This window comes from Clarias gariepinus, chromosome 9 (assembly GCF_024256425.1).
Source record: "Clarias gariepinus isolate MV-2021 ecotype Netherlands chromosome 9, CGAR_prim_01v2, whole genome shotgun sequence".
Lineage (NCBI taxonomy): Eukaryota > Metazoa > Chordata > Actinopteri > Siluriformes > Clariidae > Clarias > Clarias gariepinus.
In genome coordinates this window covers 5,968,662-5,995,242 of record NC_071108.1, presented here as the reverse complement: position 1 = coordinate 5,995,242, position 26,581 = coordinate 5,968,662, and the positions used below count along the sequence as shown (strand labels likewise).

The following is a 26,581-nucleotide window of genomic DNA, read 5'->3' as shown; positions in this document are numbered from 1 at the left end:
TCTCCTTCACACCCTTATTCCAGACTCCCATCTCTCTCTCTCCTTCTCTCTTATTCTCTCTCTCTTTTTACATACTCAGACACATACAGCTGTAGAGCCATCAGCTGCTCGGCACTTGAAAGCCATGGCCCTGTCCCTTTTGGGTGGGATTGTTTATTCCACGCTCTGGTTTTTCTCACTGCAGCGTCTAATCTCGGCTCCGATCAAAGGAAGAGAAGGAGCATTTTTGAGTCTGGAGCTCTAAAAACACCGTTAAAGAAACCAGACACGTTCCTTTATGCTGGGGGAAATAGAACACCGGCACAATGCACAAATACATACACATCCTTGTTCATTATAAGAATAATTAAAAATATTGTTGCTTTTGTATTCAGCTCATTTTGCGACACTTTGTCCCATTGAGACACAACTGGCTTGTTTTTGCATATTGTGCATGTTTCCGCGTTCATGTGGACTCTCTAAAAGACGCCAGTAGGTGGATTCGATACTCTTCACTTCCTCTCAAAGGGCTTTTGGTGTCCTACAATGCACTGGCATCGCATCCAGGGTGTAGCCCACCACACGGCAAGCGTTCCCAGGATAGAATCTGGATACGCCACAACTCGCTTCTCTTGTGGTATTTCTCACTCAGGTCTTTGGTCAAATTCTTTTCCTTGATCATGAACCAAACATGGTGATCCCATGGATTGCAGAAGTTGCTACCCCGTAAGGACAGACTAACTGTAGACGTCTAAACACATCCTAAACATTACTGGGATATTCTGACACCACATGATGTCTAATTTTAGTATTCCTCTTATTCAGGTATCACCCCAACTCTGATGGACCCAGAGATAGTCTGGTTCCTGTTAAGGTTCCTTCCTTTTGTTATTCCACAGAGTTTGTCTTGCAGGCATCTACACTAGATACTGCATTACCGAGTTAAATGTACATCACATTTTTGTACTTTGCCATTGTCTTAACTTAACTTAATTTACATCGGGCCATAAAACATTAACAGTTATGGCATTTTGCAGACACCCATATCTAGATCAACTTGTTTTATTTCATTAAACGTCTGAGCAGTTAAGGGCCTCGCTCAAGAGCCCAACAATGGTAGCTTGGTGGTTGTGAGGTTTGAGCCTGGGAGCTTCTCGTTCAACGCCTTAACCACTGAGCTACCCGTACATGATTAATCGTCTTCAAGGGGTCGGTATTCGGTCACCATAATTTAGCTTTTAAATATGCAAGTTTTTTTGGGCTTAATCACAAATGTTGGCCTTTCTATAGCTTTAACACGCCATGTTTCCATGGGACCAACTGGGACTTGCAGATTTCTTGACCCCTATTATCCATCCATCCGACCATTTATTATCTATGCCGCTCTTACTGTGCAGGGTCGCAGGGGGCCTGGAGCTTATCTCAGGAAACTTAGGGCTCAAGACAGTACATCCTGTATGACCAACCAATTGAAAATGCCAGTCAATCTAGACCACATGTCTTTGGACTCTAGGTAGAAACCAGAGTACATGAAAGATTCAAGATTCACACTGTGATTTCAAACCCCTCAACCATGGAGGTGTGAGGCAACACTGCTTACCTGTTAAGTCATCCTGCCACCCACTGGTATCCCTTTAAAGAAATTACCCAATGTTTTTTGATTGGCTGGTGATCAATAGCTCCTCCCATACGTGGTGATATTTCAATCCCTTCATTAAAGGACCGTGGTCACGCTCGTAACCCTGATGTTTTCAATCTGCCGTCAAACAATCCACCGAGGCGTGTGAGATGCCTCAAAACGAAGCACGCCGATGACCTTTCGCTGAAGCGGTTGCGCTCCAACAGTAATTATCCATTCAACATTGATTTCACGTTGCCACACGTCGACAAATGATGTTAGATCAGTACAGATCTAATGCCTGTTTGCCCACTCTATTGACTGCACATACCACTGCTGATAAAGCAACCTAGTTCAAACAAATACTAGCATGCCCACACACACACACACACACACACACACACACACACACACACACACAATAGCATTATTCATGTAATTCCCATCCTGGGCCTCCCACTCTACCCTTATATAAGCTACCGTTCATTGCTTGGCTGCCTGCTCATGCATTTTCAAATCCGAACTTATGAAAGTTTGAAACTTATATGCAGCTGCTTTTGCTTCGGTCTTCTACACCCTTCTTTTTTTTTTCCCCCCCTCAGTCATTATTATTTTTGAGTGTGATGGATGTGGTTTTGTACAAGAGTCAGTGATTGTGTTTTCTGTTATGGGAAGATAACCTTCTGATCTTAAAATCCAGAGAACCAGGCATGTTTGGTGTTGATCTTTGGGCTGAACTTGGAGACAGGGGAACCTGACCATGTTTAATTCAGGAATGAAGAGCCGGTCCAAGTTTCCACTAGTTTAAAACCCCTAAATGAGAGTTTCAACTAGATTCCACAAACCATACTACATAACAATAGAACAAATGGACATTTTTCTGGAGGCTTTGCTCGCCATGTCGTGCACTACAGTGACTCAGCTCGGTTATACAGGCAAGGCATACCCAAGCCAATCCATTGACCAGCAAGAGTCCCACCCCATAGACATGGAAATTGTCCTGAAATGTTACTAGAGCGCTTGTAAATGATGTCTAATACAAAACCTTAAGAGTATATAAAGGCTTCTAAACTTGAAAAGGAGGTTTTTACAATTAGTTGTTTATCCCAGGTTTGGGAGTTAATTTAGCCAGATGGTACTAGTGCAGATTTCAGAAGAGTCAGACAAGGCTATTCAGCCGAAGGTTAGCAAGAAAATGTTCTATTCAAAAAGTACCAGGATACAAGTTATTTGTCTTGGTGTTTAAGTCAACAACAAAGAAAGCAAATTCTGACAATACAGAATGTGCAGTTTAAAGTAATTTACATAATAGACAGAAACTTGCAGCAAGACATACTGTACAATCATTTACCGTGAGCATTAGCTGTAGTTACATATAATTAAAGTGCCGCGGGATGTTAAATGTCAGAAAGGTGACAGAGGTCAGATCTGGGAAATGTCCTTGTTCAAGAAGATTGCGGCCTGGGAAAGTAATGTGTGTGTGTGTGAGAGATAAGGAAAGGTTTCAAACCATCTGCCCATAGTTGAAGTGGAAAAAAACTCCATACTGGGTTGTTGGCTTTTTTTTGACGGAAGGAGAAGAGTGAGAGTGTTGTGGGATTTAAAATCTAACCCCCAGACCCCATGGTGGCCATCCATTGATGTTTAGTTAAAATGTGTATATATAAAAATAATTTTCTCATTTTGAGTCCTGAAATATGCCTGTGCCGTCAGGGAAGTAAAGCTCCATGGATGTGGGTCTTCAGGTGACTTCATTTAATTTCCACATAACATTGCTAGACATGGAGTCTGGACCTGAGCAACAGAAGCAACCCCAGATCAAAACACTGCCTCCAGAGGCTTGTACAGTGGGCGCTATGCATGATGGGTGCATCGTTTTATACTCCTGTTCTTACCCTGACGCGCCCATCACTCATGGACTCACCGGACCGCATGCTCTTTTCCCTTCGCTAAGAAGACATTTTATGCAAACTGAAGCTTTATTTTTTGATTAGTCTCACTATCAAGTGGTTTTCTTATGGATGCACATCAGTTCTGAGTTCTGATCACATTGTGTGTATTGAAATGCTTTTGCTTTCCCTATTAAACATAGCCGTGGTTCGAGTAATTATGAATTTCCTTAGTTGATTTATTTGCGTGATGCAGCCTAATAATTTGATCCTCTTTTCTTGATTGAAAGAGTAACCTGACTATCAAACCTTGTTAGCCAGACATAGTTATTAAATAATGTATGTTATCTGAGACAAGATGTCATGCTTCCCCGCTAAACAGTTCTACAGACTTGAATGTTGGTAGCATAGAAGGGATAACAGTAACTTAATAGAGTCACTTTTGTTAATGATCCCAGACTTCGGAAAACCAGGTGATAAATACCCATCAATACTAATCAATAATTAACTTTGTTGCAAAAGCTGTAAGGTATTGGAGCAGCCGTAAGCAGCGTATTAAAGGACGACATTTAAAATCAGTGACCCGAGACGTCCCACAGCTGATGTGCGATATTGTTGCGTCAACAAGAGGAAGCCACTCGTGTCTGCAATTCCTGGCCAAATGACAAAAGCGAGCGTGTTGAGGTATTTAAGAATGATTCAGCCGCCAGACACCACTGTGGCTCGGGTACAGATTAGCTCGGCGTGTAATGTTCACTTCGTTCTCCACTAACACGTCGTGAGACAAAGCTGTTTCGGCGAGTCTTAATTCCCAGGTGGGAATTTGATACAACACGTAGTCGGACTCTCTGTAGCAGTTACCTAGATATCAGGTTTACACCGTCGCTGGTTCCACATTGGAACGCAGAGGCAAGCAAACTATTTTTGCTACCGTTTGGATATTAATTATTCATTGTTGAGTAGGTGTTCGGGTCATGTTTGTGGCATTGTGGGTGGTGTAAACATAAGCGTATGGGTTTTTCTGTACGAGCTTTTTCCTTCTTGCGAGGCAATACACAGAACATCTTTCGCTATGATTGTCGATACAATCTGACGGATCGAAAATACATTAAAAACAGATGGGCTTTTTTAGTACAACTATTGAGGATCGACTCGCAGCTTTCCGTCGATGCACTCTGACTTTGTCCGGCTCTGTAGGTTGTAAATATTGAGAAATATTCAGGTCTTTACCCCATGTAGTCAATGTGAATATGAAACTGCCAGATGTCTGTCGAAGTTGCTGGTATGTTTAGACTCTGGACAATTTGCACTGTAAATGTGAATGCCTAAGGCGTTTCGTGTGCGTGTGTGTTTTGTATTGCAGGTGACCCGACTCCCGGTGGAGAGCTGTTCTCAGTACCGGAGCTGTAAGAGCTGTCTAGGCTCCGGAGATCCTCACTGTGGCTGGTGTGTCCTTCACAACAAGTGAGTCACTGTATTCACACTTTAACTCGGGGAATTCTGGTGTTATTTATTGCTTGAAAGACTCACATCAGACAATAATAAGAATCCTTGTCAAAATAATAGTCAAGGTTAGCAGTCAAGGTTAGTCTTAGTATTTGTACTCGTATCTGTTCTTCTACTCACTGAGTACTAGTTTAGCGTGTTCACACCTAGACCTAATTATCTGAGGGACAGGGTGTTAATTACAGGTCGTGGGTTCATTTGGATTCGGATTCATGGCTCGTGCGGGAATACTTTTCATTCTTTACCTCGTATATCAACAAGGAACTCTGTTTCCTTCTGTGATGTGAAGGAATTTGAGCTTTCCCCAGACTGTTGCCGCACTTAATTGTATATAGGTTATGTTCTAGCATTACAATTTCCCCAGAGTCCCGAACCCGTTCCAGCATGTCAATGAACCTGAGCACAAAATGAGCTCCATGAACACAGGGTGTGTAGGAGGAGCTTGAATGTCCTGCACAGAGCTCTGACCTTAACCCCGCTGAACACCTTTGGGATGACCTGGACCGTCGACTGCATCCCAGACCATCTCTATATTACATCAACTACAAAGCTACGCTGCAAAATCTAGTGGACAGCCTTCCCAGGAGAGTTGAGAGTATTAGGAGGTGGCGCAAACGGTTAAGGCTCTGGTTTTCTGATCAGACGTTATGGGGTTCAATCTTTAGCACCACAAAGCTGGAAAAAAAATATAAAAAACTTCCCGAGCTTTCAGGTACACGTCACATATAACTGAATGTTAAGCTTATTTCTAAAAAGAAGAAAGAAGACTAGATCTGGAATGGGATGATCAACAAGCACATATATGGGTATGAGAGTCAGGTGTCCACGTACGTTTCTAGGGAGCACTGACTGTAAGGTTTTATGTTCAAAAGTGTCCATGGTATTGCACTGAAAAAGTCTCAATGTGTCAAAAGGAAAGTTACAGCAGTACCTCAGCATACAAATTTAATTCATTCTGGAGACGAGTTCTTAAGGTGAAATTTCATAATGCGAAACACATTTTCCCATAATCTGTTCCAGCCTCCCGAAAATATTACCAATATTACCAATTTCCAACAATATAATCATGTTTTTGCATATGTAAACTATGGAACCATTTAGAAAAGACAGGTAAATTGAGTAAAATACGAAATAAAGACATTAAACTTCACTTAACCTTAATTTATGATTCCTCCTGGCACCGGCTGCTTTAAAAACCAAACTGTGAAAGTGTCTGTTTTCTTCTTGTTGCCGTCCTTGCTAACATTCTTGGGACCCATTGTACTCATTGTATTAACTAAATCTTGCACAAAATGAAAAAGAAAAAAATAAATAAAATACGCAAACCAAATAAATAAAATACGCAAACCAAATACCAAACTTGGCTTGGCTTTCCATTGACACAAACACGTTTTGATCGGCTCCTGGACGTATGGGCAGCTTAGCCGACGTTCGGTTTGTCCACTTGTGTGCTTGTAAGGCAAATTTCTTGCTCAATTTCAACGAAAATTCTTAAAATTTTTGTCTTATCTACAAACCATCCTCTCTCTACAACATTGCCATTTTTTTTTTCTCCCACTCATGATGAACTCGTGTTAATACATCTGGTGTTATGTGTGTAACTGTACTTCGAATGTATCCCTTTAAATAAAACCTTGTATATGATATCTTTTCATGGTATTCCGTGGCTTTCAAGTGGCCTGACGAGTAAAAATAAAGTAAGCTTAGAGATGGGGATTTCAGAGGACACTCCCAAGGCCTTTGTTGATCCACCCATTTCAGAATATATATAGGATTACTAGCTAAATTTCACAGTGATGCGTCTGAACATTAGTAAACCTAAAGACAAGACCTGCAACATGTTTTAGTTAATAGGGTTTTGAGTTGAAAGCTAATGAAAGCTAGTTAGCAAGTTTCTTGTGCCAATGAACCGACTTATTAACTCAAACTAACTTAAACTAAGGTTAGTTGGAGAAGATCAACCATGAGAAGGCCTTTTATCAACCAAGAAAATTCAATCTAAAGTAAAAGGGTGTACAAGTCAAACCGAGACTTGATTGCGCAGAAAAAAAGTAAAAACTCACTTTATTTCTCTATATAATCCCCTGCTACACTATTGTACTTATCCCAGCGTTTCACTAGTGCTTGGATACCATCAAGATAGTACGTTTTCTCAGTACACCGAAGCCATGATTGGAATGCCTATTTCACATATGAAACCCCGGCCTCCCAGGAACTCCTTTAATTGCCCAAACATGTGGAAATGGCTCGGAGCGAGGTCAGGTTTGTACGGGGGATGTGGCAGTAACTCAAAGTTAAGTTCTTGTAATCTACTCGCTCAGTGTTCACGGGAACGACTGCAGTAAGCTCCGAGCCACCTCAGCCGGGATCGACATTCACGGATGTACGGCAATCTTTAAAACGTTTCCACTATTCATATATTTTTACTGCGTCTAAGAGTCTCATCAACGTAGTGTGCTGGACGTCTTCTGAAAATGTCGATCAGTTTTTACGCCTCCATTCATAAGAAATTCATCACAAGTCCCGGTTTGACTTGAACGACCATCTTAAACAACAGATGCCTTTGTTTAAGCCCACAAGAGAAACATGACGAAGCATCCCTACAGCGACACAAAGAGCGGAAACACACAAAGAAAGTGACAGAGAATAGCAGTACCTCCATCTGCTTAATTCCGAGTGCTTAGCTTAACATGACTGAGTCGTTATATAAGGAAACACCGAGCCACAGGACGACCCTAAACACGCTATGCGCTGAGGTTTGTAGGAAGCTTAAGGTTTTTTCGCCTGCAGTTATTGGAAGTTCATTTTACACAGCGGCTCATTCAGAGATGAAATGGATCTGTTCTATAATGTTTAGCACAGGATGGGTTGCCAGTTCCTCATCTGCACAAGACATACAAGATGTGGTGCTAGATGTGAAGGTTCAGTGTCTTCGTTGTCTTTTATCAATTCTATAATCCCCTAATCGAACCCTCGACCCTGGAGGCGCGAGGCACAGTGCTAACCATTACCCCACCATGCTGACTGTTTACAGTAATATTTTACTTTTAATTTGACCCATAGAGCAATATTTATTTCTAAACCTTCCACTAATAAAACATATTTCTGTTAAACTTGAATCTATTGCAGGATTTTTTTTTTTCTTAGTTGGTTTTGTCAACAAACGTGCAACAAAACACCCATCTGGTTCTAGCAGACTTACAATGGTTGTCAGGTCACATGACCCTAATATCAGACCTTTCATTTCGTAAATAATGTAAAAGAAAAAAATCGAATCGATAACCTTCTTTGCCGAGGTGATGGGTGAGGTCGTAGTGTTTCGAGTGATGAATTTTGGGATGAAAAAAACGTGTACATGAGAAACCTGTGATATGTAAGGGACGTATCTGTGGGAGGAAAAACATGTGTGAGCATGTGTGTGCGTTCGCACTCCCTAACCAGTCGAGGTCTCGACGCACAGATGGATCCGGTGGCCTTGGAAGCGTTTTGTAAGAAGTGAAAAACATCGATTTGATTTTTTTTTTCTCTTCTTCTTCCGCCTCTTCTATGATGAAGTGAAATCTGAGAAAAGTGTCTGAGCGTGTGCTTTCTGTTTCCGACACCGAGCCAAAGCGAGCAGTCAGCAGCCACGTCTCTTCTGCTCAGTCGGATGAAGTTATCCGGAGATGAAACATCACGAGACGCATCACGGTCGCAGGCGCTCGAAGGCTGTCGCACGATTGTTCGAGTTTTGCAAACTTTCCCTTTGTCTCGTCGTCCCTCTGCGGCCTACGCGCCATACCTTCTTTTCCTCATGATAAAGATCTTTAATTAAGATGCAAATCTGGGGCTGATGGAATAATTAGCGCGAGTCTGCGCCGCGCCCGACGGAAAACGACATTTGTTTGCATATTAATGCCGTATCCCCAGACTTTCCGTGACCCCGCGACAGCCAGCGCGCGCCACAATTAGTGGCACATCAAGCAAAACGAGAGCGAGAGAAAGAGATTTTTAATGGATAACCCGTTTCTCGCTTTCTCGCTCGCACTCGTTTCAAGGGTTACGAGGCGCCTAGCACCGAAATAAGAGGAAGGTAGGAAGGGAGGTGGGGGCAGGGTGGAGGAGGCTAGTGACATTCGACCCGCGCCTTGTTGCTCACAGCGTCGTGCCCTGCTGGTCTTTCTTTATACGCGCACAGATGACAGACGCGTGAATAGGGGCGGAAAAAAGGAACGAGGAAGTAAAACGGGGAAGTGTGACGGCGCATTCATCTGTGGAACAGACAGGTCACAAGCTGAGAGCAGCCTGAACACAGGAGGAGGGAGAGAGAGAGAGAGAGAGAGGGACAGATTTATATAGATGGAGAAATCGTTTAACCCTCATCCTCTGTTCGGGTGCCGCTAAAGTTTGAAAGACGCAATTTCGGCACGACGCCTTACGAGCGCCTGGGTTCACACTCTGAGGAAGCACCGGTACCCAACCGTCTCTGCAGCGGTACCCTGAAGTGCCCTTTGTGCTGTTACTAAAGCAGTGTGAAGTGAATGTAGTAAAGCAGAATTAGACCTTAAGGACCAGTTGTGTATTGAAATAATTTTGAGTGGTAAACTGTAATCACATTTCCAGATAAAAGATGATGCACGTACAGTACTAGAGGGAAAAAAAGTGACAAGTAAAGGTACCTCCGCTGTACTGATATGTACTGATTCAGCACTCGAATCAACAGAGAAAATCGACTAGTAGCTGAATAAGTGAAGAAAAAAACACAACGCAGGGGCGTGTTCTTAAGAAATGAATCAGTGATGATGTCATGGAACAGACGAGAGGGGAAACGAGGTCGCTGCTGAGGTTGTTATATATAAGCAACCAATTTTTTTATTGTATCTTTAGGCACTTTGAAGTCTGTCTCAGTAAAACATTTGTTCCCATTTCTTTAATTCAGTGCATGGATAGATGGATTCATTCTTTTTTTTTTTTTTTTTTTTTAGTTTAGGAATTCTTTGAACCGTATTGTATATTTCGAAAGATGAAATAAATTAATAAGACAAAAGCACAGCTTGTGAGTTTACTGAGAACCCATCCAATCCTTAGCAGTTTACCTTGGACTCGGACAAAGCTCTGAAACTGGAGACTCCTTCCTGAAAGACTTCTCAGGGTGTTCACAGTATGGCTTTGTTTCGAAGCTAAAAATTAGTCAAGGGTTTTTTTTCTGCTTTTTTTTTTTTGGTTCATGTTCATGCACCTAGTTGGAGGACGAGTCTCTGGCAGTCTTTAAACGACGACTAAACACTTATGTTTCTTTAGTACTTGCCCCCTACCCCAAAAGGAATGATGGTGACCAAGTAACCCAGTGTAAGGAATCCATCCAATGACAGAAACGCCAAAGCATTTGCTCCAAGTTGCTCTGGATAATAGCGTCTGCCAAATGCCTAAATGTAAACACATAGGTTTAGTTTAGTCTGTGGTTTTATTGTACAAATTAAATAATTGATTGTAAGTACTGAGTGATTTATCGCGGGATGAGTCGATTCAGGTTTGTACGATGGCTATAAAATCTAATAACACAGCTCAGGACATCCGGCGCTCAGAAGCCGGACCGGAGCGTAAGGATTTCTTATTTTAAATGTGCTCTCGTGTGCATTGTTTTGTATGTATTTTTATTTTTTTTTTTGCTTTCATCTTGTCTTGTCTATCAAGCGCTTGCGTTTAAAAGTGGAGATAATCAAACGAGCTTTCAGATAAGAGAGATATGCTGAAGATTGGGTGTTGACGTGATGCCAGGCTGCTTGTCAGGCACTGGAGGGGCAGACCAGTGTGTGTGTGTGTGTGTGTGTATATGTGTGTGTGTATGTGTGTGTTGGCTGGGGGCTGTTTTGAAGCCTCTTTGCTGCTCCCCCGGGGACATCACTACACACTGTTGCCATGAGAGATGGTGTGTGTGAGAGAGAGAGAGAGAGAGACAGCGAGAGTGGGAGGGGCAGGGAGGCGGCTTTGACCTGTATATCTCTTCCTCTACTTCATGTTGTCTTGGCTTTGTGTTTAATTCCCCCAGGGCTCTTTAGTCTCTAGCCATCAAGTTTGCCAAGCCGGGGCAGAAAGAGAGAGAGAGAGAGAGAGAGGGGAGGGGGTTAGGAGAGAGAGGAGTGTACAGAGAGAAGGATGCACGAGGGTGGGGGAGACAGGAAAAAAAACAACAAAGTGCACCCTGGGAAATGGTCTGTGTCCATGGCAACGAGGGGAAAGTGGAAGATGGATTTGCAGCACGATTCAAAGCGGTCCCATTTGGAGGGTTTAGCGGTGCTACTGTGCAAGTGTGTATATTTGTATGTTTGTCTGTGTGTGTGTGTGTGTGTGTGCGCGTGCAGGTCTCTGCAGATGCAGTTATCACGACTCAGGAGGTTCTTCTCGTCTTCATTAATGTTCTATTAGCATCTCGGATACATAATGGCCGTGTTCAGTCCACCTGGCCCCTTTACTCACTCGACACACACACACAGTTACAGATACACGGTGTGTGTTTAAACGACGGCCTTCCCACTAACACATTGGTCAGAAAGTGACAGTTTCTTCCAGGACTGTGAAGGAAGTAAAAAAGGAAATTGCTCCCAGTAGTGGAAAATTTCGCTTTCTGAGTAAAGATTTTTTTTTAGCAAAGCGAAGCAAAAGCGCGCGGTCTCGTCCCTGAACGAATTAAAGACAGAAAAGCTGCGATTTATTAAGGATCACTTGCAGAATAATGCGCACACATACAGACACACCCACACTCTGTTCTCTTAATGCCGGTGCTGTTTCACAATCACGTCCTGCCAGGACCCCGACCCCGAATCACCTGATCGGCACTCGCTCATGGCAAAATGGAACAAAAACCAGAAGATAAATCTGCTTTCGTAAAAGATTAAAGTCAGATTGTTAGTCAGGCTAATGCATGCGAGTATTAATAATGTACGTAAGTTTGTTCTCTGATGTTTTGATGGTAAAACCCTCAAACTGAATTTTCAGAATTAGCTTTTATTATAATTATTATTTTTGTTTTATTCAATCATGATAATTTAATAAATGCATGTTAGAGTATGATAATGCAATAAAAAGTTAAATATCCTGTATTTCAGTCTAACTTGGGCTTTAATATAGAATCAATTTTAACCAACCATGTAAACATGACTAAGCAAAAAAAAAAAAAAAATGGGGTACAACGGCAAAAAATAGCACAGATGCATATGATCATGTACTTTGATGTTTTTCGTAGTTTTTATAAACACAAAGAGAGCGTTTTCTAAGCTAGAAGTTTTTGCGACGTCATTCCCGTATCCTGGTAGAGGTAAGATTGATTTATTTTAAAAGGTCATGAAAACTTGAGTTTTAAGGGTTAAAAGATGCTTTTTTTATTTATTATTTTTGTTGATTTCCAAATCAAAGCAGAGGTTATTATTATGGTTATAAACTTTAGATTGGAAGTATCCCCAGATAATTGGACAATGTGTTTAATTAGTATGACATCTAGGAAGCAAATACAACAAAATGCACAAAATAAGTGTTAAAACACTATGGGACTTGGATATATGCTTTCCTACATAAATATAAATATAGCACTTCTGAACGGTCATCTGTTAACAGTCATGTTACTGAGAAGCAATAAAACGTAACCTCATCTCTCCTGAAGAATTTCCTCTTGTGGATAACGTAAATTCTGGTTTAAAACTGGTGCATGATTTTATCAAAACCGCGAGTGTCATTGTTCACACACTCGCCCGGGTGCTTTATGTATACCTGACGGATTGAAAGTGACCTCCACTAGATGGCACATATGAGCCTGAATGTACCTTTGTGTCAGGTACGTCAAGCCAAACCTAGGGTGCGGCATCTGGTTTGGAAAAAGAGTCCATAGCATTCTGTTCCTTGAATGACCACCAGGCTCCAAACATGCGTCAGTGTTAAAATGTCTCAAATTAGATTTGATGAGGTTTTTAAAAAAAAAAAAAATCGTTTAGTTGTGGACACCATGTCACCTCGAACCTTGAATTTCAGGTATTGCACCATGTAAATGCGTTGTGTTCATTTCTGAGGGTGTGCACGAGTAGCACAGGATACATCCGTATGAGTATTCAAAGCAAGTATCATTCAGTTTTTATGAAATATTTCGAAAGTCCTGGTGCTGGAGTCTCTTTTCATGAACGCAAAAAAACCTGCTTAAAGGACACTTTGCCATGGCAACAAAAAAATACATTTCATTGTTAAGTAGCAGGTTTAGTCGTGCTTAGACTATTGTGAGGTTTTCACGATACAAGTCCTTGTTAACGAGCTGCAAATGTTACGATAACACAACACGAGGAGCGAGTTCAGGCGCAGTTGTCAGAGCTGCCGTTAAAGAAAATGAACCAACAGCAATCGGATTTGAGATTTCAACAGCACAGTGGTATAGGAAACGATAAGCAAGGTGAAAAGGAATTGCAATTACACACGGTGCAAGTGAGACAAATGAGAGCGAAGAGTTGAGAACAAACTGCGAACAGGTGCAAACACTAATCAGGGGTTTGGGCAATTAAATAAAAGCTCTGGAAAAGTGTTTTTTTTCTTTCTTTTCAATCAGATCTGTAATAATAATAAAAATGCAGGTAGTAGGGATGTAGTAATTTTAGATGATGGTACTGGTGAATTCTCAAATCTGATTGGTCAAAGGGTGTTACTTTTTTAAAATGGCGTCTCCGATTTATACTACAAGTCAAAAGTTTGGACAAACCTCAAGACAAGACAATGGTTTTTCCTGATTTATATTTATCTCTACACTGTAAATCAATCCTGGAAAATTCTGCAAATTCTGCGGAAAAAAGGTCTGCTATAATCTCCTTTGAACAGATGATACTGAGATATTGTCTGCTACTTATGCTCTGTAAATCCTTGGTTGTTTGCTAGTTGGTGATTTCTGAGGCTGAACAAGGTGAACAAGGTGAACAAGGTTTTGGTCTTACTTTTCATGGGAAGGTCTTCATGAGAGCCAGTTTCATCACGGTGCTTGATATGTTTTGCAAATGCACTTGACACAATACTGTTCTTGTAAGAACTGATCTCTTAATATAACAATTAACTGTTGCTGTTGATAATACCGTATGTGTTATTTCATATTTTGGTCTACGATGTAGAAAATAACTCACTAAATGAAAAAAAAACAACAAAAACATTGGTACAGTGTCGGTACAGTATGGCCAAACTTTTGACTGCTACTGTAGTTACAGCCACAAGACGACACAGGTTTATATAAAAGCTCCTAACACTTTAATAGACAAACACTACGCTTATTGTTCTTGCAAAATAAAAAAAAAAAGAAATCCACCTCTGGAGTCATTATTGATTGATTTTCCCTTTCATTATTTTTATATGTACTAATTATAAAAGTTATTCGAAAAGTTTCAAAAGTCTAGTTTTAGCAAAACTACAAACTGAAATGAACATACACATAAATTAAGAAACGGACACAAAAGAAAACAGCAAAAAATCTTTGAAGGATTTTTTAGAGTGTAACATAAACCTGAAAACAGAACTTCTCAAGTGCATGATCCATTCATTGAGCTCGCCAGTACTGTATAAAAACAAAACTGTTCATTATTTTAGGATTTTCCTTCGCATTTATGATGTAGGCCAGGATTTGTTTAGTATTAGAGTTCAGTACTTCAGTACTAGACCAGAATGAGCATCTCCATGAAACTCTTTTTAAACAGGAGGTTTCTCAGCGTTCTCTGTGTGTGGAAGCAAATTCTTCTTGACATGCCAGGGAAAATGCCTTGATATGATTTTTCTGCATTATGCTCAGACCAAGCACAACAACAGAAAAGTGAAGAAGCATTCGATACAAGGGCAAAAAAAATAATAAAAAATCAATATGGCACTTCACCGGATGAAGGAAGAGATTGTCAACAATAAAATCTGTTAGGTTTAACCTGGTTTAGCTGAACTGTAAGGTAAGATTTACAATGACATAAACTAGTCTTTAAAGGTGCATAAAATTGAAGAAAATCTGGTAAAGGGTGTAACCAAAGTTTTGTTTTTGTGTAAAGCACGATCCAATTAGGTATACTGTGAAAGTTGTTCCTGGGGACCTTCCCACTGGGCATGCGTTTAAGGGTGTGTTGTGTACTGCATGTTAAACAGGAACTGAATAGACAGTTGAGAGATAATTGGAAAACTCACAGTGATCAATGTAAAGCTAGTGCATCATTGTTAAAGCATGCAATGATGTCATCTTATCTAATCTATCACCATTGATTAGCTCTGTCCACACAAGATTCTTTCTGTGCCAGTCTTGAGGAGGTATTGAAATCTTGATGTTGATCTTAAGCCAGTAATAATATCCAGGGCAGGTTACCGAATTCCTGCTATTGGGCTTGAGCAGGTATCAAAAAATTGGTCCGAATTAAAAGTCCTTGGTGTCGATCTTGAGTATGTACCAACATTTTTTAACAGGTATATAAGCCTTGGTTTAGGTGGTCTTAAACAGGTGCTAATATTTTGAGCAGATAACAAAAGAAAAAAAAGATCGTCCCCCAGATGTCCTGCTTTAACATCTGGGGGACGATCCTCATGCCACTCTTTTTTTTCTTGGCATTGGATTTAAAACAGTAAGTAAACCTTGGTAATGGGCTTGATCTTGGTGTTGGTCCACATTTTAAGCATGTAAGCTCCAAATTCTCTTGTTTTGATCTAAAACCAGACCTAAAACCTTGGTGTTGGCTATTGAGGTAGCAACACAATGTTGGTCTTAAGGCAGTAATAAAAGCCTGAGCTGGTTACCAAATGCTCAGTGTTGGTCTCAATCCATACCAAAATCCTGGTATCAAAACATTGGCATATCTTATGTCAGTAACACAGTCTTGGTGTTGATCTTAAGTATATTTGAGAACTTTGAACTGGTACCAATACCTTGGTGTTGGTCTTGAGCAGGTGGTAAAAGTTTGAGCAGTTTCCAAAACCTTGGTATTGGTTTTAAGCCAGTAACCAAAATCTTTTTTTTTTTTTTTGGGCAAATACTAGAAAGTCTTGTCGGGGCTTTCACCCAAGTGCAAAAACCTTTAATTTGTTATGGAGTGAGAACCAAATCCTTGGTGTTGGTTTAAACAGGTACAGTAAAATCATCTCTGTTGAGCAGGTACTAAAACATTGTGGTTGATTTTGAACAGGTGCACCCTATTAGCAGGACCCTAATCCTTTCTGTCAGTCTTGAGCAGGTAGTTAAGAACTTTATGACAGTAACCTTTAAAGAAAGCCCGGCTCTGGTCCAGCGCCAAAACCAAAGTGCGAAAGTAATGGCTCTTAGATTGATGCACAATCAATGTTATAAACTGAAATTGCTAAATGAGTTTGTTGTTCCTGTGAATAATTTGACTAACATTCACCTTTTGGGTGTTTTTCATCTCGGGTGAGTGACAGAAACTCACAAAGAAGTGCAAAAACGTAAAACGCCATCTCATCAATACCCCTCACTCGCAACTAATCAGACCCAAACAGACCATTGACTCAGAGACAGTCCGTCCTCAGCGTTTATCAATTAATGCACTTAATCGATCGCTTCTCTTTCCCTTTTTTTTTTGTGGAACTTTGGAGAGTTGTCAAAGGAAGAGTGTTTTTAGAGGTTTTCTTAAGGGATTTGTAAGTTTCCCCTATTTTGTATCTTGGTTACTTAAGAGTTTGAGGCGACCCAGTGGTGTAATAAAGCACATTTTACAGTCTATAGAGAATACTCTGGTATTGGGACACAGCCGGGCACTGATCTAATGCGAAGGACAAGAAATTAGACTTGGGCCAGATGGATGACAGTAAAAGAGGTTTGAAGAAAGGGAACGACTCAATTCATAAAAAATAGTTATACAGCTGGGGACTAATTGGGTTGTCTCAGGTTAGGCTGTTGGATAAAGTGTTCATTTAGAACTGGGACTGAAGATTAGTCATTCTTTTTGCATTCCTCTAATAACTAATCCCTGACCTTTGAACCTTCAAAAAAAGTTTTTGCTTTTTAATTTTAAAACTACAAAAAGAAACATGATTGATTGATAAATTGATTGTGCATTACCGCTCATATGTCTTTGAATTCCAAAGAAAGTTCTAATTTCCAGAGGACGGATTGTTGGTCAGTTTAATCAAGGACTGTTTCAGAGACAAATATTTAGAAATCTTAAAATCCTTTTTGAAGATGAGTTAAAAACAACCCTCTCATTCGATGCCACGGTGAGTTGCAGCTCCTAAAGAAAATCCAACAAGGAAAGTCAACAATAATATGTAAATGTTGCTCAAATCTATAACTAGTGAATGCATTAGGTAAAATTTAAACACTGGTTCTCTTTAGTTCTTAAAAGACTAGTCAAAGTAGGCTGAGGCTTAAAAATAGTTTTTGTTTTGCCCATCCTAAAATGCCCTCAATAGTTCCTTGACTCTCCTTCTTTCCTTACCTATTTTGTTCTCATGGTTGTTTTGGTTTGTAGCTACCTGCAATTCATTCTAGTAAATTTAGTGGTTCTGTTTTATAAAAAACATGATTATGATAATATGCTTATTTAAACCACCAAGATTCTGACCATGCTGTATAAAGGAAAAATAATAGAGGTTAATATGAATATCTGTTTTTTAAGCGTTTGGGGGATCCCGGCTTCAGTGTGTGCCTTTGGTTTCAACCTCATGCAATCTTTCTGAAAACAGTATGCATCTTATTCGTAAAAGCACATTGTCTGTTTATTCCAAGTACCGTGTTTATATTCGATAATATCCATATTTCATATTTTTAGTGGGACGTAAACATGTCAAATTCAATGTTTAATATTTTTTTTGCTGTACCTGGAGACGAGCACACGGCACCTGCTTGGAACCAGGATATCAGATGGTGAAATATAGACCGAGACTGATCTGGGTCACACTTCGTTTGTGGATGTCATTGCCAGCGTTTTTCTTCCTGCTTTAACATCTGGGGGACGGTCCTCATGCCACTCTGTGAGAACAGCAACTTATCACAAATCGCATTAGTGCAAGTTCACCAGGAAGAAGAGCAGAGTGTAATTGGGCGGAATCTCATTTTGCGAACGTGTGGAGATGAGGAGGTTGATCTTTGAATGTGGATGAACGTACTGACGCGTCCTGACTGATGGTTTCTTTTAATTAAAAACATTCCTTCCTCAGACATACGGGTGTAATTAGAAGTAAACAAATCATTAAAGTAGTGTGCATCGTAAGTGGGGGGTAAATAAAAAAATAAATAAAAAAACAACACAGCCAAAATATCAACAGCGCTTTGACGCGCCGTGGAAAAAAAGCAGCCGTAGGGAATTAAGAGGGGGACATCCGAGACACAATGCCAGATTTAACTTCTTATGTGGATCTTCATTAGTCTTGCAGTCTTCATCAGTCTTCACAGGAATGTAATGGATTCTCTTGGGTGTCTTGCATGTTGTCTGGCACTCAAAAGCACTGACTGTTTTATTTTTTATATATACATGTTTTTAGACACTTGTTTTAAATTAGCAAGTGATCCATGTTCTCCACCCGCAGTTCAGCAGCAATGTACAAATCCAGGTTTATGGAAACAACAGATCCTCGTACCATATTGCATTTGCAGTCATAAAGTGAGTTTTAGTGTTGTGTTATGGTTCTGTATCAGTGTCAGCTGACTGTTTAGTCTAAACAAAACCTTTTTATAGTTGGCACGGTTGATAATGCACACATCAAATGACGGCTGGATAAAAATATCGAAAAATAGAGGCACTCTCTCAAATCACATAGCCATCAACCATTCAAAAGCTTATTTAATAATAGAGAAATATTGCAAGGTGTTTAAACTAAAGCGTGAGCCCTAATGTAGAATGTTGAAAAGACAAGGATGATGGACTGTATTCACTGAACAAGTAGACTACAGAGAAGGAGGGAGATGCTTGCCTTTCAGTTAACTTATATATATATATATATATATATATATATATATATAAGATATATAAAGGTATGTTTTCCAATAATAGTGTGCCATGCAGTGTTTTATTCCTCCTATACCACAATGATTACTGTTTTTTTGTTAATTTAAGAACAACTCCGGATATGTTTTTTCTTTTTCGTTAGTTACTTTTAATGCTGTTCACTGTTCACTTCAAAAAGTTTCCATTATCATGCACATTATACCAGCTATGAATAGATGCTCTCTGAACAACATCTATTTCTTCCCCCTTCTTGAGATTAATAAGATTGCAGTTATCTTGTTACAGAGAAAATATGAAAATGTAAACTACTTCATTTTGTTCACAAGATGTTCACAGCTTTATGTCTGGCTTAAAAAACATCGACTCCTTATAAAAACACTGACTAAATGTTTTCAGAAAATAGGCAACCTTGATTCAGTGCAAAAATCTTGGCATCTTAGCAAGTGAAATGTTCTTGCATCTAGATATAAGATTAAAATAAGATTACAACAAATATGAGATTAGGCTTATTCCTAGTTAAAAATTACTAAACAAATTGCAAGTTTTTAGGAATGTATTTCTTGAAAGAAGCCAAATTATCTGCCAAAAGAACAAGACATTTTTCACTTGCAGTTTTAGTAACTTTTAACTAGAAATAAGCTTGGTAATCTAATCTGTTTGTGCTAAACTTATTTTAACAAATTATAGATATGTTCTGCTAGATTCAAGAATATTTCACTTGTTGAAATGTAATTTCTTGCAGCGTATAAACAGTAAATTGCAGCTACACTAGCAAAAAATGACACGACTGTTTTCGCAAGTGAAAAATGACTTGTTTTATTGGCAGATAATTTTGCTTCTTTCAAGAAATAAATTCCTAAGAACAAGCAAAAGATCTGCCAATAGACCAAGACATTTTTCACTTGCAATTTATTTGTTTTGTTTTGGTAAACTTATTTTAAGAAATTCTACATGGGTTTGACGAGATTCCAGGTGATTTCACTTGAGTTCCAGATCTGCTTTAAATACGCTTTTTAAAATCATTTTTTAAAACCGTAACAGCCCTTTTATTTCCCAACCCTTTGGGTGTATTAAATCATCACACATTGGCGTACAAGAGACAGGCATGCCAGCTATCTCCAGCACAGCCTGTTCTTGTGAAAGGTTTATATCCCGCATGGTTTTTAGTTCGGTACTAAGTGTGACATGGCTCATTACCCATCCTTAGCGCCAGTGCCCTTAGCAAAAGGGAATACAGTACTTTCATAGCAGTGTCAATGAACCTGATTGTTTTATCCTGCCATGTTTATATCGTCTATATATATCCTAAGTAGAACGATCTGAAAAAAATAAAAATAATAATAATCATACACTTGGCAGATGCGGATGTAACATGTTGCTGTTGGCTCTAAAGTTTTATATACCGCCATATCCCGACTCGAGCACCATCTGACTTTAAGTCAGCCGAAACTGCAGAGACGGAATCTTTCTGCAGTATGGATTAGATTAAAATAGAGATTGGCTGTAAGCCCTGCAAGTGAAACAGCAAATATATACAGCATGTGTTGATTCAGCACCGGCTGTCTCTGCAGTGCGACTCCGGTCTTGTGCAGTTTGCGTCAAGAGTTTGAATAATATTAATATAATCATCAGAATACTTTCATACATATTCCAATCGAGAACCTGTTGACAAAGTGATTGATAATCCGCGTTTCAGGTCGCGGCCAACCGAAACCATAACGTCGCCCCCTGGGTTTTTATTCCGCATACGTTATGCATAGAGATGGTCAGATTAGCCTGCAGCGTCTCTAAGCGTACGCAGGCGGAGGGGGAGTCGATATGCAAGGCATCAGGAATCTCCATACGAACACACACGCAGACACACAGCACATACGTCCTCCTCAGTTCATCTGCCTAGCACAAACGTGCAACTTTTAACTCCAATTAACACGTCTGATAAACGGGCCGGCGTCATGAATGTTTTAAGCTCCGGCTGCCGCTCGGTGCATCTGCTCTCAGGGGGAGGGAAAAAAAACAGGCCGCTCTTTCTTACACAGCAAGAAAGAAAAACAAAACACGAAACATGGCTGGCGTATAGAGAGAGACGTTTGCACCATGCTGCTTTGTAAAGATTATCGATACCGTTCCTGGAACAGACTGGAGGCTTTTACTCGCGCGTGTGTGTGTCTCTTTTCTTTTTTTCCTTTTTCTTTTTTTCAGTCAGTGACTAGTGTGGAAATCTATAAGTTCTTTCAGTCTGGACACTTGTTGAGATTAAGATTCCTATAGAGAAAGAAAAGTGCATTTAATGTTAGGAAAATTAATACAATAACTATTCCACTCATAAGTGTGCGATCTGATGCTCAGGTTTTAAGCTAAGGCATGATCACTGTTAGTGAGACAGATTTCTGCTTTTTCCTTACCTGTATTTACTGTTTGCACAAAACTCGACCATAATCACAAATCACATGTGATAAAATATATAAAATTAAACTAAAGTAAAATATTACACATAATAAACTTAAATTAAACAAAAAAATATATAATTAAATGTATGTGCTAAGATAAAAGAACATTGTAAATGAATTAATAATACTCCCAAAATAATACTAATTTTATTTAAATAATAAAAAAAAAAAAATTATATGCAAAAAAAAGTTTAACAATTTATAATAATAATAATAATAACCGCAAACATCCAAACAAAATGTATCATTACAAAATAAAATAAACTTAAAAATACATCAAATGTAAAATGAATTAAAAGTATGCATGAAAAAAAAACATCATTAAATTAACTAAAGTTAAAACCTAAAGTAACTGGTGGAAGTGAAATAATCCAAATTGAAATAAAATTATAAAATAAAATAAAAAATAATATGAAAATTAGGACTATTAATTATTCGTATGGCAAACATTTAAGAAAAATCTAATTTACCAAAATAAAATAATTGGAAATTAAACAATAAACATGGTGAGCTAAAAATGTACTAAAACTAAAATGAACAAAGGAAAATTTAAGGAAACGTTCACTCGAGGGAGCATGTGATTGTTTCGGAATGCCCAGGGTTTTAATTATTAAATTATCTAAAAATCGAATAACTTACAGCAGCAAGTTAAAAACTACCCCAAGTCTTTGGAAAACCACAGACCTGGCAACCCTGCTAAAGACTTTGCCTTTACACTCTACTGTTGAACACATAAGCACTTTGTAGTGCCAAGTTTCAGCAAATACAGAACGATTCCGCCTCTGTGTAAATAAACCCCACGTTCAATGAGCGCCAAGCCCGTCATTATAGCGTTACTGTATTGTGTAAACACTCGCACGCGTTTGATCGCGGGTCACATGTTTTCTGGTCTAATCCGCACTTTCGCCTTTGTGTTCAGATGCTCCAGGAAGGAAGCGTGTCAGAAATGGGAGCTGCCTCAGCACTTCAGCACGGAGCTAAAGCAGTGCGTCGACATCACCGTCACCCCGGCGAACATGTCCGTGACCTCGGCCTCCACCCAGGTGATGACCCATCCTTCACCTTCAGTCAGCATCGGATCCTGATCACACAGCACCCTTTTGGATGGAACTAATTTTTCAGTTGCTTAAGCAGGGAATAAAACACGACGGAGCGGCTAAAAGGAATATAAACGCTGCGTTTAATCATTGCAGTTACCATCGTAAAAACGTTTACTTCCTTATAACAGCTATGTCCTCAAGTGTTTTATTCCACCACTTATTATAAGTATATAACCAGAACAACATACAGTATTTTATTCATATATATTATACATTATACATTTTAGTTTATAAATCAATATACAATTATACTTTGATAATTTTTAAATGTTTGTTTACACCAGCACAAACATAATTACCACAAACATCCTTTAATAAGAAATAATACATGAAACAGCTTTAAACCTAGTAAAGGAATTTCCGAGTCAGTTCCTTGTGATATGTCACTATAACTAAAAGCTTAATATATGTAGAAAAAAAATATGTAGATGTTACCGAAGGAACATTGGACTAAATATCAATATCTCAATGTGAACTGTGTGAGATGCTTTTTGTTTGCAACAGTGCACATAAATACCCAGGGAGAATTATCACTTATTAAAAACAAAATGCTCCATTGCGAGCTGCTTTTGCTTTGAATGACAGACGGTGATGAGAATTGCTGCAAGAATCTATGAACCTTAAAGGATACTTTATTTTTTATTATGTATGCCATATTTTTTTATTTTTAGACATTCAAATGGTTCTGTAATGCTTTTTCAACTTTTTTCACTTGTGAACAACCCAATTAGATTTCTCTCCCCTGACGTGACCTCACATACTGTAAGGAGAGCCCCCTCATCTGACCTGTTGCCCCATAGCAAAATTTTGTTACTCAAAATAATCTTTTTCTTGTCTCATGAGACTAAATTGAGCTATCTCATTACAAGCTCGACTTTGTCTCTCCTTATTTCTCCTAAACCCCACTTAGGAGAAACAAAGAGACATAACTGAGACACAAAGTTTTTGAGAAACGTTTGAGAAATCTGAGATATACATGAGAAACAGGACCGCATTTGAAGGAGAAGCAAATGAGTCATATCTAAGACCATAATGAGATTAAAGTCAGATATAGTGTAAGTGAGATGCATGAAACATAAATGAGGAATATTATCGTTCCATTGAAAATGTCAAATCCTTAATTATGGCAGATCTTGTCCAGATCTTGTCAAAGCTCTGATGTCTCTGATGTGGTGGGGCGGGACATGGCTCAGCAGCACCTCATTTACATAGACAGTAAAACGGTGCGTGTGGAAGAGGAGTGAAACAGAGGGAGTTTGAGATACTCACTGCGGTATTTCAACTGGAACATTAACACACACACACATACTCAGACACACAGATTAAACTCCGAGGCCTCTGTTATATATACCATTAATAATAATAATAATAATAATAATAATAATAACTTTTTAAAGAAATAGTAAAGGACCTTTAAAGCTGAGCAGAATCCAGTGATATCCAAACAGTTGTTGTCCAAAGAATGCATATTGAAAACATTATCATAATTTAAAAAAAGACGAAACAAATGCTTATTTCCGTTTTAAAAAATCATCTCATTTGCGCAGTTTAAACTTTAAAAGGAAAGTCATTAAAGTTTCATAAGAAAAATGTATTCGTTAGCCTTGCAAGCTTTAATTAAATTTATATTTATTTGTTTTCTTTAAACAATGGACAGTTGCACAAAGCAGCTTTACAACAATAAAAAAATTACAGATATAAGTTTCAAATATTAAAAGATTTCTAGATCTTTTGATGAATCAGATTCAAAAGGGAACACACCTTCATTCCGGGAATATCACACAGGATTACCATAAATAAACCTCATCATAAGTGTCCTATATGGACATTTGTTTTTGTTTTTTTTAGCATGAAGTCCAGTTTGTTGAGGTTACCATCTGTTCACCGATGGAAACCTGGGTGCCAAAAATAATTGAATAAAAATAAAACTTTTCGTGGCAATTTCAGTCTTAAACCGAAATACAGTCCAAGGCCATCTTCATGGTTTTGAAGTGGAACCGTCCTCAGTAGTCACATGTTTACACATCTGTAAGTTGTATACTTGGTATAGATAAATTTAAGTAATATGCTTTGATGTTTTAGAAGATCTGATGCATTTTCTTTTTCTCGTCATTTAGACATTATTTTTCCATTGATTGCTGAGAGTCTGTCTCAGCAGAACAACAGATAATGGTCGCATCAGCATATCAATGCAAATCAGCGTTTGAGCCAGATGCCACAAAACTGTCCAAAAGTCTTTTGCAATCCCAGCTTTTTAATATTCACCTTATTAGAATAACACACACAGTAATACACTCAAATTTGTTACGGAAATCGTTTCACTAGCATTAGGACCGTAGTATTTTATCCAGATAATGCAGTAAAATGTTAAGAACAGCTAATTTTTTAAAACTATTTTAATATCGTTAATTACTTCCGTGGCAGGAGTTAAAGTTCTTAAGATATTATTTCTAATTAAGTATTGATTGGAATGAACACTAAATAAAGACGTAGGGGAACTAGCTGCCGGTTTTACAACTTCTAGAAAGAACAGACCAATGTGCTTTGGTCCTGCAGATATTCAATCACTTAACGGCTTAATGACTCTCCACAATTTATTCCTTTTTGTAATTTTTTTAATAGTTTCATCGTAATAGATATTAGATTTAGCCTTACGAGGAAAGTGCTATACATCTACTTCTTCAAAAACCTTAATGATTTCCAGGATGCCATGCCAAATCCATTTCCCGTAATTTAACCCAGGCCAAATTCCTTTCATGGACCAGTTCAAACCATTCATCAAGAATCGTCCTTGCGTTTCACTTTGTTAAATGGATGAGAAAGAGAGGTTAAACCCTCTGATAGTGGACTGGGGATTGGCGCTTCGTACAGTGGCTGGGTAATACTGTATAGGTTGTAGGGTTAAGGTTCTTGCCTAAGGACCCAACATTGGCCACCTGGCGATGGTGGGGCTCGAATGGCCGGCCCTCTGAGCTCAACCGCCTGAGCCAGCACTGCCCCCTCAGCTATTATTGCGATTATTACTATTTGCAGAATATTAATGTCCATGTAAATGCATCTACTGATGGATACTGTATATCGTAGCATAAATTTACAGATGTCAAGCAAGACGTCAGCATTTCAGGACATCCCAGGCTGAGGTCTTGAGATAAAACTAGGACCTTTCCAATAATTGCTTTTAGATTTTTTCCCCTCCTAAATATTATAGAAATAACATTATAGAAAATAAAAACAAAACTATTTTCAACGGTAGTCAAAAAAACATATAAGGAGCAGTGACAATAGTCTGTTAATAACAGAAGACTAGTCCAGAGTAAGGCTGGCAAATGGACATGGTTCGACTGTTTCTGAGTAACGGTCCCAAAGCAAAGCCAAGATTGAACACTGAAGCAGAGACGATGTAGATCCAGAATGTCACCATCTTAGAAAAACACCTGATGTTAACGTTTTAGAATTACTTTTAATATGGTGGTACATCCATCAAACACGTTAGCTTCTGTTAAGACTGTTGTTATATCAGCTGTAAATAGTCCTTCCTTTATTGTCAAAGACAAAAATCCTTCTGCATCCTGAAGACTTTGCTGTGGTGTAAAACCCACTGATTATTCCAAAGCCCTGACACTGGAGAATTCTTGCATAAATGTTTCATACAAAGAGGAAAAATATTTTTTTTTTGAAATATAAAATCTGGCTATTATCATCACCAGTCTTAGATTTCATGGAGCATCCATTACTCGTCAAGTCCTTGTGCACGAGCTGTTGCTATAGAAACGCTAACGCGTTAGAAGCAGCTCATTAATGCAAACCTTTTAGCTGGAATTTATCTGCTGACCTTCTGACCAATCAGATTTGAGAATTAAATAAGACAAAATTATGGTTTACAATAAACAAAGTAATAAAAAAAACAAAACATAATTACAGCGGATGTATAATAAGCACGAATGGGTTTACACGGTTTAACAAGATGTAATGAGACAAATAACAGCAAAGACGTGAGAACAACATGCAGGTGCAAACACTGATCAGGGGCTAATCAAGGCACAGCTCTGGAAAGAAATGGTGTTTATGATTTATTTTTAGTAGTTTTGATAATCAAATGAGTTGTAACGACAATTAGATTAAT

The 26,581-nt window shown here is 38.9% G+C and overlaps 1 protein-coding gene across 1 annotated transcript in view; it reads left to right on the top strand.

Annotated features, from left to right (window-relative positions):
* plxna3 (plexin A3) overlaps positions 1–26,581 on the top strand; it is a 197,361-nt gene that overhangs the window by 87,269 nt on the left and 83,511 nt on the right. The window contains exons 5-6 of the mRNA XM_053503619.1: positions 4,850–4,950; positions 22,278–22,401. Of these exons, the coding sequence (XP_053359594.1) occupies positions 4,850–4,950; positions 22,278–22,401 (225 nt within the window). The remainder of the gene's footprint in view (positions 1–4,849; positions 4,951–22,277; positions 22,402–26,581) is intronic.